The 18540-nt window shown below is 50.1% G+C and overlaps 1 protein-coding gene across 1 annotated transcript in view; it reads right to left on the bottom strand.

Annotated features, from left to right (window-relative positions):
- Positions 1 to 18540, bottom strand: part of NOS1 (nitric oxide synthase 1) — a 143741-nt gene that overhangs the window by 58556 nt on the left and 66645 nt on the right. Inside the window, exons 2-3 of the mRNA XM_037156291.2 lie at positions 11327 to 12462; positions 1421 to 1547 (exon numbers count right to left, since the gene is read on the bottom strand). Of these exons, the coding sequence (XP_037012186.2) occupies positions 1421 to 1547; positions 11327 to 12051 (852 nt within the window). The 5' untranslated portion in view covers positions 12052 to 12462. The remainder of the gene's footprint in view (positions 1 to 1420; positions 1548 to 11326; positions 12463 to 18540) is intronic.

Consider the following 18540-nt stretch of genomic DNA (forward strand, 5'->3'; position numbering starts at 1 on the left):
CATTTTCAAAGAATAAAGAAATATAAAGACAATTTTAATTTGTTCATTTAATCATTAATGAATCCGAGTCCCCTCACGCTCACAATATGACCTTGATTTTTGAGGCAGCATGACAGGAAGCTAGAGTTGTCCTCCAAACACTCCCAGAAGTCCCTCCAAGAGGTAAAATAATTGGCCAGGAGCATGGGCCTGACTTACTGCAGAATCCCTCATATTCCTATCTCCTTGGCCAGCCATGAGCAGCTATGAAAGGAAAGCGATCCCCACTGGGGCTCTGCAATGTCCCATCCTCCCCTGCGAAGCTATGCAGAGAGGCTTTGAGTCATTGCTTAGATGTGCCGGTGGTGAGAGGTGCCATAGATCAGGCACCAGGAGAAAGAGCTGGGCCGCCCATGGCTTGGGGCAGGTGTTGGGAAGGAAGAAGACCTGCTGAGCAACCTGAACCATCTCCCTGTCATGACCCCCACTGCTTCTTAGTCCATCTGTACTGTGCTGCCACACAGAGGCAGCCAGGGAAAGCCACATGCCTCATTAGGGCGGCACCGATCCAGTCCGTCACCTGCCTGGGCAGGGGGAAAAAGGGCGCTGCTGTTCTCCAGCCAAATCGAGCCACTCTAGGAACTGTACCTGCTCAGCTACCAGACTCCACCCCAGCAAACGGCGGAGACTGAAAAGTTCAACAATACACAGAGCTGGCGAGGCCGTGGGGAAACAACCTCCTACCCAGCCGGTGGGATCTGCACAGTCTTCACGATGAGCCATTTCTCGGTGTCTGCCCAAAGAACAAGTGAGCGTGACCTTCTACCCAACAATTCTACTTCCAGGGACTGATTTTATTAAAAAGCCTGCCCATGTGCCAAATAAGGTATTTATACAATGTCATTCTTCACAGCAATATCACAGCAAAGCATTGGCAATGACCTAAGAGTGTCCATTTGGAGGGCTGTCTCAATGAATGTAGCAGACCCACACAATGGGAAATTATGCAGCTGCGAAAAAGAACCAGGACACTCTTATCTACAAATTAGGACTCATCTCCAAGATACACTGACAAGTGAACAAGCAAGGTGCAAAACAGTATGTGTAGTGGACTTTCATTTATGTAAAAAGTGTGAAAATAACGTGTGTGTGCATTTGTCTACGACACAAGGAGCACAAAAATAATAAATGTTGCTTTGCCTGTAGGGAGAGAAACTATGTGGCTGGGATTCAGGAAGAGAGAAAATCTTTTCACCATGTATATTTTATATCTTTTCAATTTAGATCCATATGAGCACCTTTAATGTAGAAGCAGAATTAAAGCCTGAGCAATGGTAAGCTCACGAAGAAAATAAAACACACCAAAGCGGAAGTCCACACCCCAGGACAGGTGCCCCTGGCCTCAGTGCCAGCGCCCTCCCTGCTGGCACTGCCCGCTTACCTGCTCCTTCTCTGAGTACGGGTTGTTGAGGACCACAGGCATGTTGCCCTTCCCCCACAGGTCACTGAAGACTCGGTCGTTCTCCACGCCAAGGGGCAGAGGTTTGTGAGACTTGTCGTCCAGGTTTCTGCAAGGCAAGGTCAGGGAGAGGTGAAGACAGCATGATGTCAGCTACCCTCACCAGCTGGCTGCCCTGGTCTGGAATCCCGGAGTCAATCTAGAACCTCCAGCGTTCACCCGTGTGATTCTGTGAGGAGCCAGAGAGCACTGGGTGCCCAGCGTGCCACTTCACAGGACAGCCAGCAACAGGTGGGAGGGCAGCCCCACTGTCGAACTCGAAGGTGACCTCATCCCAGTTGGCACCGACGGTTGGCACACACCCCTCTTTGTGGACTTCACTTCAGGGTGGCCATGGCAAGGATTTGCTCCTCCTTACCCCCTCCCTCATAGATCTAAAAACAGAGAAATCACATCTCCTAGCTGAACCCATGCACAATCCCTGGACAAAGTAAAGGCCACTAGACTTCCTTAGGTAAGAAGCAGGAGGCGGGGGGGGGGGGGAATAGCAGAGGAAACAAGTCCTGTGGGCCAGGGTGGGGAGTCATTCCAACGCTAAGGCATTGCTAATAAGACTAAGGATACCAGGCCAGGATACACAGGAATACTTCTGAGAATAAGAGAATGTAAAAATCAACAATAGTAGTTTTAATCATGACAGCTAATGTTTACTGAGAACTTTACATATGTTTTATTCATTTAATCTTTGTGATAACCCTACTAGATATGAATATTAATCACCATTTTAGAGATGGCACAGGGGACAAAAGCTGAATTGCTCAAGGTCACAGTACCCCAGCCCACTCTTCACATCCATTCTAGAGTGGAGGCTCCTGTCATTACCATCATGTCACCATCATTATCATCATTATCATCACCACCATCATTCTGTGATCATCACCATCACATCAGCACCACTCAGCTGCTCTCTATTATGAGCATAACCATCAATGTCACCATAGTCGTCATCACCAGTGTCACCATCATCCTCACTGTCACATCAGCACCGCCATAATCCCTCTCATCATTATCCTCACCACCATCATTACCAGCACCACCTTCCTCCTCCATCTTGACCATCATCAGTCATCATCGGATGAGGAAACAGAGGCTCAGAGAGGTTCAATTACTAGCCCAAGAAACACACCTAGCGATGGCAGAGTTAGGATTCAAACTCAGGCTTGTTCCTGCCTCTCCAGCCTGACTTAACACACACACAGCTCTCCTCGCTCCCAGGCCTGGTACTCGAATAGGTTTGGGAGGAGGCTCTCTCAGCCATCCTCTGAAATGGAGAGAAATCAGGGCTGGGGGGGGGGGGGACAGGCTGCGCATCGAAATCCAGGCCTGCTCTTCCTCCCCCGAATGCTGCCCTCCCGCTTCCTGACAACCTGCTTCTTTCCGAGCCTCCCACCCAGCTTTACTCTGACTGACTGTGGCATCTGCCTGCTCCCCAGCTTTGGACACCTTGGCCTACTCTGTGGCCCATCTTGGTTTTGGTCCCAGGCATACAGGCTGGCCCGTGTCTAGCTCTCTGTTCTATGTTTCAGCTCTGGGGACTTCTGGTCCTGGCTCCATAATTCACCCAGACCTACAATCTGGTGCCGATAGCTATTCGGGATGAGTAAGCAGCTAGGGCCCTAGTGAGTGCATGGCCCGGAGCCCCCACTCCAGCTGCTTACTTGGGTCTGGCCAGACTCGCCCTTCTTGTTGCATCTCGCATAGTTCTGGTGGCCCGTGTCAAAGCCACTTCCGCTCTCCCGCTTGGAGAGGTCTGCAATTGTCAGAGAGAACACACAGTTTTACCCCCTTTAAAATGTCACCAAAACACACGGGGACTGGTTCTTGATTAGAGAACTTGAGTCGATGGTTTACCTATGTGGTGACAAAAAGAGAAACTGTTTGTTGAGAGGGCTCCTGGAAATGCCCTTCAGCTCCCTCTCAGCTCTGAAACTCCTGCTTCCATGACATCACATGACCAAACACAGGGATTCGGCAGGGAAGGGATGAGGCTGATACTGTCTGAGCATCTGTAATGTACCAGGGACTTGCATGGAAGTTGTTTCATTTCATCTCAACAGAGATTAAAAGCTCAATTTTACAGATGTGAAAACTGAGCCCAGAGAGGCTGGGTAAGTTTGCCAGGTCCCACCATGAGCACAAAGCAGAGCCAGGATTTGTGACTAGGCCTAACTGATACTCAGCCTGGACCCTTCCTTTTTTAAAAAAGAGAGACAGAAAAGACACATCAGGATGCTCACTCTAAGTCAGAGGCTAAAGAGCAAGTAATTCAACATCTCTCGCAGAACAAGGTCAGTTTACAAAATTACAGGGTACAATTACCTAGGCAACTCAGAAATGACTCGCATGGCTTGTCTTACGTGAGTCTCCAGGGAGAGAGCTGCTTTTATCAACCTCCTTTAAAAAAAGACTTCAACAACTTTGTTTGAATAATGCTTCTGAAGTGCTTTGTCAACACAAACTTACTCAAGAGTCCCATGTGGTTGGCAGGGGAAGAATATTTTTAATATGGCACTGGGGGGACTAGTAGGTTGAGCAATTTTGCTTCATTCATTCAGGGGCAAAATTAGAAGTAGGCTTAGATAGATTCCCACCCCCCAGCCTGGCAGTGATGAGCAGATCCAAGGGAAATCTGCCCTGGGACCTGCCTGCCCGATGGGTTTGTCTGGCAGTGCCACCTGAGGGTTACGAGCACTGACAATGTGTTGGATGAAACGGAGTTCAACAGCTCGGCTTTGCTGGTTGTAAGCTGTGCAACTTTGGGTATTTTGGATACTTAACCTTTCTAATTCTCCGTCTGTTCATCTTTAAAATAGGGTTAATAATAATGCCTTGTTGGCAGGTTGTGGCAATGGGTAAATGAGGTCAGGCTTACAGCACTCGGCTATGTGGTGCCGACGATCCTCGCTCTTACAATGCATTTGCTTATGGGCTGATCAGACAGAAACAGAGGGAGGGGAGTGCTATTTCTGTAGGAAACAGTCGAGATTCCTCTAAGCCAGCGTGGGCTAGCAGGACTGCCTGCCACATGGCCACATTCTACATCTGGGCTGCCCAGTATTACAGCCACTGGGCACAGGCGGCCTCTGAGTGCTTGAAGTGTGGCTATTGTCAGAGAGGAACTGAACGTTTAGTTCTGTTTAGCTGTAGCTAAGTCTAAATCACTACATGTGGCTAGTGGCTACAGCAGTGCCGCTCCAGGTCTTCATGTCTCTGAAGACTGGGGAATGAAGGCATGCCTGGCTCCTACCTGGAAGGGGGGCATCTTCCCTGGAGGTTAGGGGACAGAGGCAGGGACATCTGCACTCAGACCCTTTCTGAGCTGTCATGTCTTGTTCCTGGAGTCCAGGAATTTGGGGATTCTCTGCTTCCCTTCCAGACTTCTGCCTCCCATCATTCTCTGCCCTGATACTTACTCCATCTCCCACCTGGCAAGCATTTTCTGTGTTTGCTGTCAGTGACTAAACCAAATCCATTTTTCTTTCACTTTGCTAGCTACATGATCATACCCAAGCCAAGAGGCGGAAGTATAATATCTCTAAACCTCTAAGAACCTCTGCCAAATCCTTTTGACCAAGGCTTCCTGGAAGCCAGGACCCTCGGACCTCTCCTCACACAATGGTGGTGCGTGGGGAGGTCTGGGCCTGACTCCATAGAGTTTGTGCATGTGTTGGTTGGCCCAGTGCTGACCCCAAGGGTCCAGGATGGGGAACAGGTGGGCCAGGCCTGTGTGCACCGTGCAGCCTGCAGGTGGGGCCTGCAGGCTCCAGCCCAACCAGGCAAGGAGGCCACCGAGGAGCAGCTGGTCCTGGCAGGAAGCCCTGCCTGCATCTCTCAGCAGATGCCACACTCTCTCTGAACCCCCTTCTCGCCCTCCATACACCAACAGCCTCTGGTTTCTGCCTCCACCTGGCTGCAGATAACTGGGAGCTGAGTTAAAGCAGGAAGACTGGGGGACTGTGGACCCTGAGTCCGGGTATGTGCAAAGCTTTCCTCCAAGATTTCATCATGGTGAAACAGAAAACGGTCTCTGTAAAGAGAAAAGTGTGCGGTTGGGAGAACTCCACAGCGAGAGCCATGGCTGAGAAGTGAGGCGAGGGCTCTGGGGTCAGGAAGAGTTGTGACTCACACTCACGTCATGCCAGCTGCACAGGGTCTCAAACCCCAGTGTCCAGATAGCCACAGATGGAGGTTGGGCTGAATTTGGACCCTGGGACACTGGGGAGCCGAGGGCAGCCCCAGGTCAGCTCCTGAGGCTGGCTGTCTCACTAGGAGGTGGACTTTGTGCTAATAGCTCTTCTGGTATTTTTTGAAAAACTGGGAATCAGTTTTAACATGAAATCTGTGGAATCTTTTACTTTGCCACAATTTCACTTTTTCAGAAAACTCTGCAGGCCAAATAGACCTTGTGGGAGCACTAGGTGTGACCTCTCACCTAAAGGGATGTTGGAGTTCCTGCCCCTGTAGCGATGTGCCAGGGAAGTCAAATGGAGCCGGACACCTTGTGGGAACTTTCTGGGTGTGGCTTGACTGCAGGGGACTGGTCAATTGCTTGGCCTGTGATGAGACTGGCCACCATTGATTTTCAGTTGGAACCTGGTTGTTCTGGAAGGATTCTTAGGGCTCATCTGGTCCAAATACCGTTTTTGCAAATGGGGGAACTGAGGCCCAAGGGGCTTCCCTAAAGTATGTAGCTGGCGAGGGGCAAAGGGCAGAGGCTAGAAGCAAGGTCACTACAATAGTGTGACCTCACACTGATGGTGACAAAGCTAGCCATCATATTGTTCAATGGGACCTTGCTGGAAGAGGGTGGCCCCAAAGTCATCAGGTCCTCATCCCTGGGACCCGTATATATGTCACTTCACACAGAAAAAGAATTTTTGCAGGCGTGTTTAAGGGTTTTGAAAATGGGGAGATTATCCTGGATCGTGTCCTAAATGCGACCATGGGCTCTAAATGCAGTCATATGTGCCCCTCTAAGAGAAGGCCCAGAGTGTGTCCCTACAGAAGAAGAAGGCCGTGTGATGGTGGGAGAAAGATGCTGGCTTTGCAGCCGGAGGAAGGGCTCATGAGCCAGGAAAAGCAAGCAATGCAGCTCTGAAAGCTGGGAAGGCAAGGAAACCGATTCTTTCCTGGAGCCTCCAGACATGAGCCCTCCAGAACTGTACACAGAGAACAAGTGTGTGTTGTTTTAAGCCACCACGTTTGTGGTATTTGTTGCAGAACCCACAGGAAACTGACACAATGAGTGGATGGTGACAGAGACGGGTGGCGTAGTGGCTAGAGAGCTGATGGCCCCTGTCCCCATGTCTGAACCCATTGCCTACCCCTCTTCCCCTACTTACTTACTTACTTACATTCAAGACCCAAGGCTGTCCTTCCATTTTGGGGACATCCCAACCCCATTCCTGCCCTGGTGCCTTTGACCCTGCTGTGCCCCTGCCAGGAACACCCTCCCCTGGACTTCGTATGTTCTGTACCTTCTGGCCTCCGTATTAATGTCACCTCTTCAGAAAGGCCTTCCCCAACCCTCCAAGCCAATGGCTCTACAACCCCAAGCCACTTTTCTTCAAACCACTGTTATATTTCCTTCATAGCAGGTGTCACAGCCTAAAAGGGCTATGTGTGTCAATTTGCTTATTATTCATTTTTTTAAACCTGTGATCTGACTCCACAGTGGCAGAGGTTCATCAATGGATGCCCGGTTCCGAGGACAGAGTCTGAGGCAGAAGAGATGCTCGAACCTCGTTTGCTGAATGAAAGATGGTGAGAAGCCCCTGGTGACGCGCAATTTTGGGTGGGTTTGTGGGCTACGCCAAGCTCTTCCCCAGAATGAGGGGGTAGATGCCCACATGACAAGATGACAGGGACATAGATGGAAAGAGGGCACGAGGCAAAAGTAATAACTGTAAATACGGTCTTTGTCCCCTACCCAGGAAAAGACGGACTGGGGAAGCTACTCATGCTCAAACAGCTACGGTGAGAATGAAGGGTTGTGCTGAGATTCAGTGTAAAGGCGATGGTGTTGGGTTCAATCCCTTGGCTGAAAATGCTGTCAGAGTGTTCAAAGCTACGAGGCGCATCAATTGTGGCAGGGAGAACTCCCCTGACACAGAGAGGCCTGGAATCCACACGGTCATCGGCTGGTCTAGGTCACGTCTCTGAGAAGATAGTACCCCGGGGCCTCAGTTTCCCTGGGTTTGGACTCTGAGCAAATATGCTGATGTCTTCAGAACCCTGATGGCTAGTGATCAAGTGAACTGTGGCCAACAGTGCCAGCTCCAAAGTCAGGAGAGGTCAAGAGCATGGGCTTGTAGTCAAAGTCCTGGCTTTGCTACTTGTTAGCTGTGTGATCTGGGATAAGTAACTGCACCTCCCTGAGCCTTGGTTTCCATAACAGGAGAACAGGGCGCTATGAGGACCAAATGGAGTACTCGATGTAAAGACTTTGGTGTGCAGCTAGGTGCCCCCAGAGTGCTCTGTGGAGGTTGAACAGAATGATGACAAAATTCAGACATTTGCGACAACCTAGATGAATCTTGAGGGCATTCTGCAAAGTGAAATAAGTCAGAGAAAGAAAGACAAATGCTGTATGATTTCACTTATATGTGAAGTCTCAAAAACAATCTCAGTGATGCAGAGAACAGATTGGTGGTTACCAGAGGGGGAGGGCTTAGGGGGAGGGCATAGGGGGAGAGCAAAATGGTGAAGCGGATCAGTTCTGTAGTGATGGATGGGAACTAGATGTACAATGGTGAACATTACACAGTGTATACAAATACTATATGTTATATACCTGTAATAGATATAATCTTGTATACCAATTTTACAATAAAAAACACCTTCCAAAAACCAAAAATGAAACTCAGGCTTGCCACAGAGGAGGCTCCCAACCCCATTAAGCTGGTTCTCTAAGGTTCAAATTGACTTCCATTTCTCCAGCCACATTCTGTTGCCTGGTTTCTCCTCGACTCATTGTGGGACTTCTAGTTAGAACCAGGGCAGTGCTGTGCGACCCTGGACAAGATGCCTCACCTCTCTGAGCTTCAGTTCTCTCATCTAGAAATAGGACTAAAACCACACGCCCTACCTGGGGAGCCTCATTCACACAAGGAAGTAATCTGTAAGTAACTGAGTGCCCCACAAGTGGAGGAGAAGTTATCGGAGCACAAGGCGGGGCTGACCGGCTGGTCCAGATGGATGCTGGACCGGAGATCTTGGCCTCGTTAGAACCCTCCTTCAGGGCAGCAAGCTGATAACCTGGATAGCCCCTGACATGTAGCATCTTAAAGTGACCGTTCCCAAGTGCAGGAGGTCCTGGATTTCTCTTTCCTGCACTCACACGCCACCACCACCTGGCAGGGCCATCTCCCCCCAGGGATGAAGGGATGAGGCTGAGCTAAGGACCAGCACCCCAAACAACAGGATGAGGGATGCTCCATGAGTATAAGGGACTAGACGGAGCAGACTGTCTGTCTGAAAGGAAAGAGGGATGGGAAGAAGGGAATGAGACCAAGAGAACAGAAGGTCAGGTCACTGCTGAGAAGCCACCTCTCTCAGACCCCAGAACTCACAGACCAGTACATGTGACCTGGATGTGGGGCTCCAGTCCTGGCGGGCAGCATGGGCAGCCTGCCCCGTTGTTGCCTGCTCATCCAGACTCCAGAATGCCTGTTTGGACCCCACCTCCAAAATATAGCTTGGATGGAGAGGCCCCGGGAGGGTCTATAACTTCCAGGCAGCCACATGCTCTGAGGGGCCTGAATTCCCCCTGGCCTGCCAGCCCCAAGAGCAACCACAAAGGCATTCTGTCTCTGCATTTCCCTTTCCCGACTTGGGATGGAGATTTTTAGTGAGACACTTATATTTCAGTGAGGCAGTCTGGCAATTTGTGGGGGGCACTTATGGTTGTCCATAAGGAGGGAGGTGGCATCTGGGGTCGTGAATACTCTATACCACCAAGGACACCCCCACACAAGGAAGAAGTGTTCTGACTGCCACACAGTCAGAACCTTTGGATGTTGATACAGATTTTAAAAATGCTTAAATTTCTGAGGCAGAATTCCAATTCGCTCTTAAGTATATACGTAAGGCTTTAAAATACATGCCAAATTCTCCATGCGAAGCACTACTGCTACGAAATCAAAGACAGACAGGGCATCGCTTTATTGAAAGCTAGTCACCATTTCAGAAAATCATGTCACCAAGGCGACGACCCAGCTGGTGACATCCGAGTTGCCAAAACAACACACCTGTGTCAATCTGCCTGTGACACGGTTGTGTCTGCAGCAATCCTCTGCTTAGGTGCAAACATCTGACCATTCCAGCAGAGTCATGCCTGAGCGCCGATATATTAAATTACAGGTTCTTTTTATCGTAAATTACCTTTATGCTCTGTCCCCTTTATTTTATAGTTAGGGCACTATATTGATTTAAAAAATATATAAAGTGTGTATCGGTTATATGATCCATGAATTAGCTTCTGGTCAGTGAAGGGAGCATTTGAAACTATTTGTTTAAAAATCAAGAGGGGGCTCTGAGTCCGGCACGGGCGTGAGCCATCGAGCCCGGGGAACACATGCTGTTGTTAAACATTCCTCACCCTCAGAACCATCCACATTAGTGGGTTTCACGGAGCCCTGTACTTGCCCTCTGTTGCTTTCCCCCAAATCTTACCTCCTCCGAAACAGTTGTTTCTCCACTGCTTTTGGTCAAACGATCGCTCTATGTGCAAGGTTGACAGAATAACTAGAGGGAGGGCTGTGATGGATCGAGGTAGGCTCAGCGCTCGGGTGCAGCCACCCAAGCTGGGAAAGCAGGTCGGGTTGCGTGTGAGACCGGTCTGCCCCTCCCTCATCTTCAGGGAAACAAATGCTGCTTCCCTGAGATGATGCTGTGAGAGGCTGCTCGGGGCTGGCTGGCAAAAGGGCTGCTGTTAGAGAGTCCTTCTTGTTTGACGATCTCCCAATTTCTGGTGGGGAGTGGGGCCCACACCTGAGCCCCCCTCCACAGAGGGGGTAGATAAGAAGGGTCTGCCTGGCCCCACCATGGTAGCAAGGGGGGGCCAAAGGGTCAGTGCTGGAGCGAAAATGAGAGTGGGGGTGGAAAAGAGAAACTTCTCTCTCTCTCTCCTAACTCCTGACCTGCTATTCTCTGACCACCTGGCCCAGCTGCCAAGTCCTCCCCAGAGAAGGAACTAGAATTACCCACTGCGTTCCCAGCTTTCCTCTCCATAGAATCAAAAAATGCTGATGTGGCAAACACAGAGGTGCTGGCACCCGGTTCAAGTTCTAGCCTCCGCTCTCTCGGAATCCATGCAGGACCCCCATTTGGGGAGTTGGGACTAATTCCCTACCTCAATTCTAACCCCCTCCTTTAGAACCCTCTTTGCCCTCGACTGGCGGTCCCAGGAGAGAACAGGCTTGGGCTGAGGGTCTCCCAGTCCTCAGCTCCCCTCTCTTTCCAGGGCCCTGACACCCACCTCACGTACTGAGTGACCTCAGGGAAGCCCCCTCCTCTCTGAGCCACAACTTCCTCACCCCTGACATGTGGATTGCAAAAATACTCATTTTGTGGGGTTGCTGGAGGGTCCTATGGGATCAAGATCAGAAGACATGGCACCAGCTACAATGAGTAACCACTCTGGATTCATGGCAAGAGATACGTCCTAGAAGCTATGTCCATTCTGCTCTTGCAATTGCATTTGAAGGGAAAGAAGGGAGGGTGAGTGAGCAGCTGTGCCCACGCACAGATGTCAGGGCAGCTCAGGCTAGCTTCTGGGCTGTGAGGCTGAGCTTCAGTACACCTTGAATGCACACCTGTGGGGCTTACCTGTCCACCTGGACTTCTGCATCTTTTGTCTCTGCTTTGTCCGGTCCCCCTCCATTGATCCCTCTGTCACCGCTGGTGAGAAGGTTCAGCACAGGCTCTATCTCTTTGAGCAAGTCATTGTGGTCTCCACGGCCCTGAAGGGTGACCCCAGCATTCTTCTTGGCAGGGTCTGGGCCTGGGGACTTGGGTGCCAGACCGTTGGTGTGGGACAGTGAGCCAGCCTCCTGCCCATTGTCATGGGCATGCTGTGGCCCATTGCCAGGACCAGTGGCCCCATCCACTGCTGGCAGCTGTTCTTTGAAGGCTGATGACTGGTGCGACAGATCGACAGCTGTGGTCGGGGGACCCAGGGGCTGTGTCACCCGGATGGTCTTGGGGGTCCCGTCTCCAGTAAAGGTAGTTTCCAGGTGCGTGGTGAAGCCCTCAGGGCCGCGCAGGATGAGGACCACATGGGTCTCGGAGGCAGTGCCCCGGAGCACCTCCAGGGCACTCTCGTAACTCAGGTCCACCAACGGCTGGCCGTTGACTGCCAGAATGATGTCTCCAGCCTGGATGAGGCCACTCTGCTCTGCAGCTCCCCCTCGAATCAGGTCGGAGATGATCACGGGGGGCTTGCTCACCCGCTCCTTCACCAGGAAGCCCAGGCCCCCCACTTTGCGCTTGAAGAGGCGGACAGAAATCACGTTGGGCTGGATTTGCTGGACGCTGAACATGTGGTTCTCCATGGTGTCCAGTGCCCAAGAGTCTGAAAGCCTCAGACTATGTTGAGCCAAGGGGATCTCGTCAGGAGGAGCCCAGCTTCAGGCTGTGCTGAGAAGGAGCTGGGGGATAGGGGCTGCAGGGGCCCTGGCAAGTCTCTCAGGCTTGTCTTTGACGTCAACTTGATGTCACCCACTCATTGCTGTTTGGCTGTCGGTGGCATGATTTCATGCGTCTGCCTCCTTCCTTGTTCTCTAAGGAAGTGACGGCCGATCAGGCAGATGTCAGGAGAAGCAGTGGGACCTGTCCCTAAGCAACAGGTCAGGCAGACTGTGAGGAGAAGTAGCTGGTGGATGAGTCTAGAGGTGACGCATACTCTCCTGGACTATTCTCTGGGCGTTGCCAGCCCGCAAGACGCAGATGAGACCTGCAGCTTCCTGAGCCGAAGAGAAGAAATGAGGGAGGGGATGGAGAGAATTAAAAAAGGGATTGAAAATCATATGAGCACATCAAGAGATGCCGAAAAAGCATCCAATAAAATCCAGCACCTATTTATGATTAAAAAAAAAAACACCCTTTCAGCAAAGTGGGAATAGGGGGATCATACTTCAACATCATAAAGGCTACATATGTGAAAACCTACAGCCAACGTGATACTCAAAGGGCAAAAACTAAAAGTGTTTCCCTTAAGATCAAGAACACGTCAGGGACACCTGCTTTCATGGCTCTTATTCAACACAGCTCCAGAAGTTTTAGCCACAGAGATCAGACAAGAAGAAATAAAAGGCATCCAAAATGGAGAGGAGGAAGTTAAACTGTCATTATTTGCAGATGACATGATATTGCACATACAAAATTCTGAAGACTCCACTGAAAAGAGATCGCTGTGGAGTGCCCAACGCAACCTTCAGAAGGAAGATGGGAAACTCAGAAATCCAGCCATAAGGCGCTCTGGAGTTCGGAAGCCAACCTGCTACAAAATCCTTTATCTTCAAGGAGGACACTTCCCAGTTACTCACAAATTGCCTGGGTTTAGCTCCATGATCAAAACCCTGGAGAGACTACAGACAGTCAGCCCCAGAAATCCAAAAGCCAGAATCACATGTCCTCTCTTATTTTCTCCTACCACAAGAAGCCACCCCTCCAGTTCGTCACACTTGCGGCCTTTGTCTCCCCGAGTTTCACAAACAGTTTCTATCCACAGGTCAGGAGCTCAGCCCATGGATGTTTGAGCTCTCCATCCCCACCCCTCCCAAAGCTCCCACAACAAACCCGTGGGAGGGGGCACAGCCTTCTGTGAAACCACCAATGAGAGATGTCCATTGGCCTTCAGGACCCTCATTGTAATTGTCGACTTGTTCCAAGTTCAAAAGGACACATCTGGCCACATTAAAAAGCACACTGGGTAAAATAGTTACCAAAGACACAGGTCCGCACAGAACTTTGAAGGACATATGCACTCCACAGGCTGCCTGCACCCTAATAGAGAAACATTAGAAAGCATGAACTGTGTGTCCCCAGGTGAACACAAGCACATAGCAGGTGCTCAATGAATATTTGTTGAATGAAGAAGAAAAATCTCAGAAGATTAATCATAGTGGACATTTACTGAGCACAGGCATGCTTAACACAGGTTTTTTTTCTTTAATTTATACAATAACCCTTCGACAGACAAGAATACCAAGGCTAGGGAAGGGTCAGTGACTTGCCCAAGGTCAAGTGGAGACAGATGGCAGAGGGAGGACTGGTCCCACTCTTGAGCCTGAGCTTTTCTACTTATACCCTAGGTTTTGAAATTTTCTACTCTAGTTACTTTTGCATCTGCCACCAGCTCCCCCAGCCTCAGGGACATGAGGTGTGGTTGGGGTACCAAAGGTCAACAGGATGCTCTGCCCCAGGTGGGTGTACACGCCTGTGGCATGGATACAGAAGGCAGTGATGTGTATCTTATGTGCCTGGGTTGAGACAGGAGATCTCTGGCGGTGGGTGGATTGGGGACAGGTGGAAGACAGTAAAGAACCCGTCCGTCTCTTTCCTTATCCCCAGCTCCATCTGTACCCTGGCACCCCTTCTGCCGGCATCTTCACCACGCCTTAGCTCAGTGAGAGCGCACCCATCTGCCACTACTAACAAAGTGACACTCACTCCCTCGTTTCCCTTTTAGCGGCTTCCCAGGGTCACTCTGGGGCTAAGACAGCTGACAAGCTCCTGCTGCCTCTGAGAGCAGGAAGTGGGTGCAGATATCCCCCACGAGGAGGCACCACCTCCTGGATGCCCTGGGGGGCTGGTTAGCAAGTCCAGCGTTCCCCCTGTGCAGCTTGCATTACGTAACCCGCCAGTCCCTCAGTGTGAGTGAGGGAATTAATGACTACCCAGCCCAGCCTGGGCTGCCTTCTCCATCTGGAGTTGCTCTGTGTGTGTGTTTCTCTCCATGTAGTCATGCATCGCCCTCACGCTGTGTCATTTCTCTGCTCTGTATCTGAGCGTGTGTGGCCCGTGTATCACCCAACTGAGTGTCTTCCAGCATCTTGCGGCTGGGGTTCAGGTGTGCAGAGAAACCATCCAGAACCACGTGTCCCTCCTCATTTGGGGGAGGATTGGTCTGCCCTGCCCCCTTGCTTCTTTAACTCTCTGTAAACCCTGGTTCTTCCCTGCACCAAACCCAGGATGTTTACTGTGTAAGTGGAGGCCGAGATGGCTGGCAGCTCCACTTACTCCTGAGTGTCCACACTGGGCATGAGGCTGAGGTATCTAATTAAAGAAGGGACTTGAAGGTGAGCTCCTGGGACGGTGAGGTCCCCTGCTTTCTTCTTCCACAGGCTGGCTTGTGCCAGACCTTACCAAGGGACAGAGGCTGGACTTGGCTTAAGAAAAAGAAAGCAAGCAATCCACAAACCTCCCCAGCCTGGCCTCTTGCTTTCTCAGCTGCTTTCCAATCAGAGAGAGCTGCTGGCTGGTGCTTGGGAAACTGGGGCGCTGTTTCTCAGACTTTGGCTCTAGAAAGGTAACTTGAAATTTGGAAGGAACTGCAAAGAGGCTGGGCTTGAGGCAGGGATAAGTCAGTGTCTACTGAGAGGCAGAATGAGAGACAGAGAGAACACAGTCCTGGGTGTAAGTAAGTGGGTGCTGAGCACTTGCCGTGATGACACCCCCACAACACTAGGTGTCTTTTCTTTTCCTTCCCCAAGCGCACCTTCCTCTGCTACTGTAGTTTCAGGCTCACTCTGACCAGTGCTGTTTATCCCCATTTTACAGATGAATAAATTAAGCTGCTGTAGGGAGACGTCCTTGACCCTGTTTGCCAACATCTAGTGTCCAGCAGGCTCCTCAGTCCTGGGCCCACCTGGGGAGCTGGCCACTCTTCTGCCACAGGGAAGATTTTAAAGGCCCTTTTAAGCCCTCTCAGGGTGCTTCTGCGTGAGTTCTTTATTTTCTCTGAGCCTCAGTTTCCTTGTCACTGCCAGTACTCAACAGTCCCTGGGTAACTGGGAGGCCTGGATGGAACAGCGAATGCAGGGTGCTGGGCAATGGCACAGAGTAAATACTCAGGAAAAAAATGGCCTCCTGTCATTGTTACATAACATGTAATGTTTTGGGCTTTCTGGCATATAATTTAGCCGCTTTCTATTCCATGGCAGTCTCGCCAAAGGCACATCATGTGCCATGCAGAAGGGGGCCCTTGGCCTGAAATCACACTGAGGTATCTCACGACAGTCACAGTACAGGGCAGTGAGTACACACCCTATCCTCCACCCTTGAAGCTGCGATCTTCAACAAATCACATGTGCGTGCCCACCAGAGTATATACCATGGAAACAAGACTTGGACCCGGGCCTCATTCAAGTAGTTCAGTGACTTCAGTGTGTTTATTTCAGTTACCTTGCTGCGAGGAAATGAGCGGCTGACTTTCGGGGACGCCTGCCAGTGAGAAGCAGGGAGCCAAAATAGGCCAGCGTCTGCTACTACCATCTCGCTGTGCGACCTTGGGCAGGCTACTCCCCACCCCAGCCCGTTCTGCAGTCGGAGGAATGGCGACAGTAGCCATTTGGAGTGACTGAGAGCTGACAGTGGGCTAAGCTTGGTGCTGAGCCCTCACCATGGGCATCCTGTGAAGCAAGGGCTGACAAGGTGACTGAGGTTCAGAGAAGTGGGTCTCAGGGAGTGCCTTCAGAGTGCTCACCAAGGTCAATACTAGTTCTAACAATAACCTCACAAAATCATGCCTCCCTCCTTCTCCTCCCCAAAGTACACACTCCTCTGCTGCCATGTTTTTCATCCTCATCCTGACCAAGGTCACGTTTGATTGTCCCCATTTTACAGATGTGGAAATTACAATAGACATGCTTGTCCTGGCTTGCCTGTGGCTTTCCACGTCTAGCACTGGAGACTGGAGGATTTAGGAATCAGCAACCACTGAGGGGTCTAGACCTGTGTCATCCAAAACAGCAGCCACTGGCCACATGTGGCCATTGGACTCCTGAGCTGTGGCTGATCCCACTGAGGTATGTTGTATGAGTAAAAGGCACACTGGATTTCAAAGACTAGTGGGGAAGAAAGAACATAAAATACCTCAATAATTTTTCAGTATCGATTACATGTTGAACTGATCGTGTTTTAAATGTACTGGCTTAAGCACAATTGTTAGAAAATGTATTCACCTGTTGCTTTTGACTCTGTAGAATGAGCCCACTCTGCGGTGAAAGACCACACAGTGGCTCGAGTGGTACTGCCCCTGGGTGGCACCAGCCCAGAGTCCGATTCTAGAGTCTGGCTTCTGGGCCACAGCTCCTCCTTGTACCCCATGGTCCCTGACATCCTCTCAAACATCTACTGATAGCCAGGCAGAAAACACTGCTTTCTAAAGAAACCAGGAAAATAACACAGAAGGTTAGCAAACATCTCACCACTTTCTGAGGCTGACTGCTGGGAATAAGCCTGCTGGGGTTGTGGAGAATGCGGGAGAGAAAATCCATCTAAAACCCTGTACAGGTAACGGGAAGGTGTGGGCTAACAGTGTAGTGTCCAACATCCAACATCCTGCCACCCAAATGTCATTTGAAATATAGCCCTACAATACAGTAAATGTTTCATCAAAAAGCATAAAGTAGATCCCCTGGGCAGGTAGCTCAGTTTGTCTAAGCATTGGCCTGATACGCCAAGGTTGTGGGTTTGATCCCTGGTCAGGGCACATACAAGAATCAACCAATGAATACATAAATGAGTGGAACAACAAATTGATTGATGCTTCTCTCTTTCTCCCTTCCTCTCTCTGTAAAATCAATAAATAAAGTATTTTTCGAAGAAGAAAAGAAGCAGATCCCTATTTACAGGTAGAAAATGAGTTCCAAGATATACCATTAGGTTAAAAAAGAGAGAAAGGTACCAATGAATAAATGCAGAGAACATTCTGGAAGGAATGAGTATCAGTGGTTGTATCTTACAAGGAGTACTGGAAGTCAGAAACAGGAAGAAGCACTGAGGACTTTTGTTGTTCCTATTTGAGTATCATTTAAATTTATCACGTGTGTATTACCTTTTAAGTGAGCAATAGTAAAGAAAGGAACAGCCAGCCTGTGAAAGCCAGGTGTTTTCAGGGTGCACACCCACTAAACTCTAATGGATTTACAGCCCTCTTTTCCCATCTCTCTCCAGCCTCCTTTGAAAGGCAAATTCAACTCTTCCACGTCTTAAAACAAAACAAAAAAATACTGCTACCCCCAACATGAACAAAAGACCCAAACCACAACCCAACTGTGCTCTTAAAAACAAGCAAACTTCCTTACACCCACCAAACAGCTAATTTGCGTGCTTTCCCAGGGAACCAAGCTGATGGGAACCAAGCTTACGCAATTGGAGCTTTCTGCCACGCCAAGTCATCGCCACCAACCCACCATCTCTGCAAATCGGGGGGTAAGCTGGTGTTTTGGGGATTCCGGAGACACAGACACCCTGGTCCCATGGGACTGCCCAAGACACATAATCCCCCCAGATGCATGTCTGCAGTGCGCTTATGCTGACTGATGTTCCCAGATCAAATGCCGACACCTCAGGGACAGGGATGAGCACAGCTCAGAGTTAGGAGCAGGAGTGACAATTATTTCAAGGCTTACAGCGCACCCTGCACCTGAGGGTGCAGGAAATCTTCACTCTCTTACATTGCTGCTTTGGGCAGCCACTTCGTGTAGCAGTTTGACACGATCTGCCCCTAAATTTACCATACACAGCTCTCTGGCCTGGCAAATTGATTCGCTGTTCAGAGTATTGAGAGACAGGGAAAATCTGAGTACCCACCATTGTGGGGCACAGCCACACGACAGAATGCTGTGTGGGTATGACACCCAGGAGAAGCAAATCAGAAAGGGTCAATAGGGAATGGTTTTCAAGATATATTACTGAATTGAAAAAGTGAGTCAGAGAACAAGACATATAAATGCATGTCTACGTTCACCCTATGTATTCATCCATACTCCCATATAAGCTTGAGGGTGCACTGAAAATCTCTGCAAAAGCACCCG

Source organism: Artibeus jamaicensis, unplaced genomic scaffold (genome assembly GCF_021234435.1).
Source record: "Artibeus jamaicensis isolate MK-2021 breed Jamaican fruit bat unplaced genomic scaffold, CSHL_Jam_final contig_525, whole genome shotgun sequence".
Classification (NCBI taxonomy): Eukaryota; Metazoa; Chordata; class Mammalia; order Chiroptera; family Phyllostomidae; genus Artibeus; species Artibeus jamaicensis.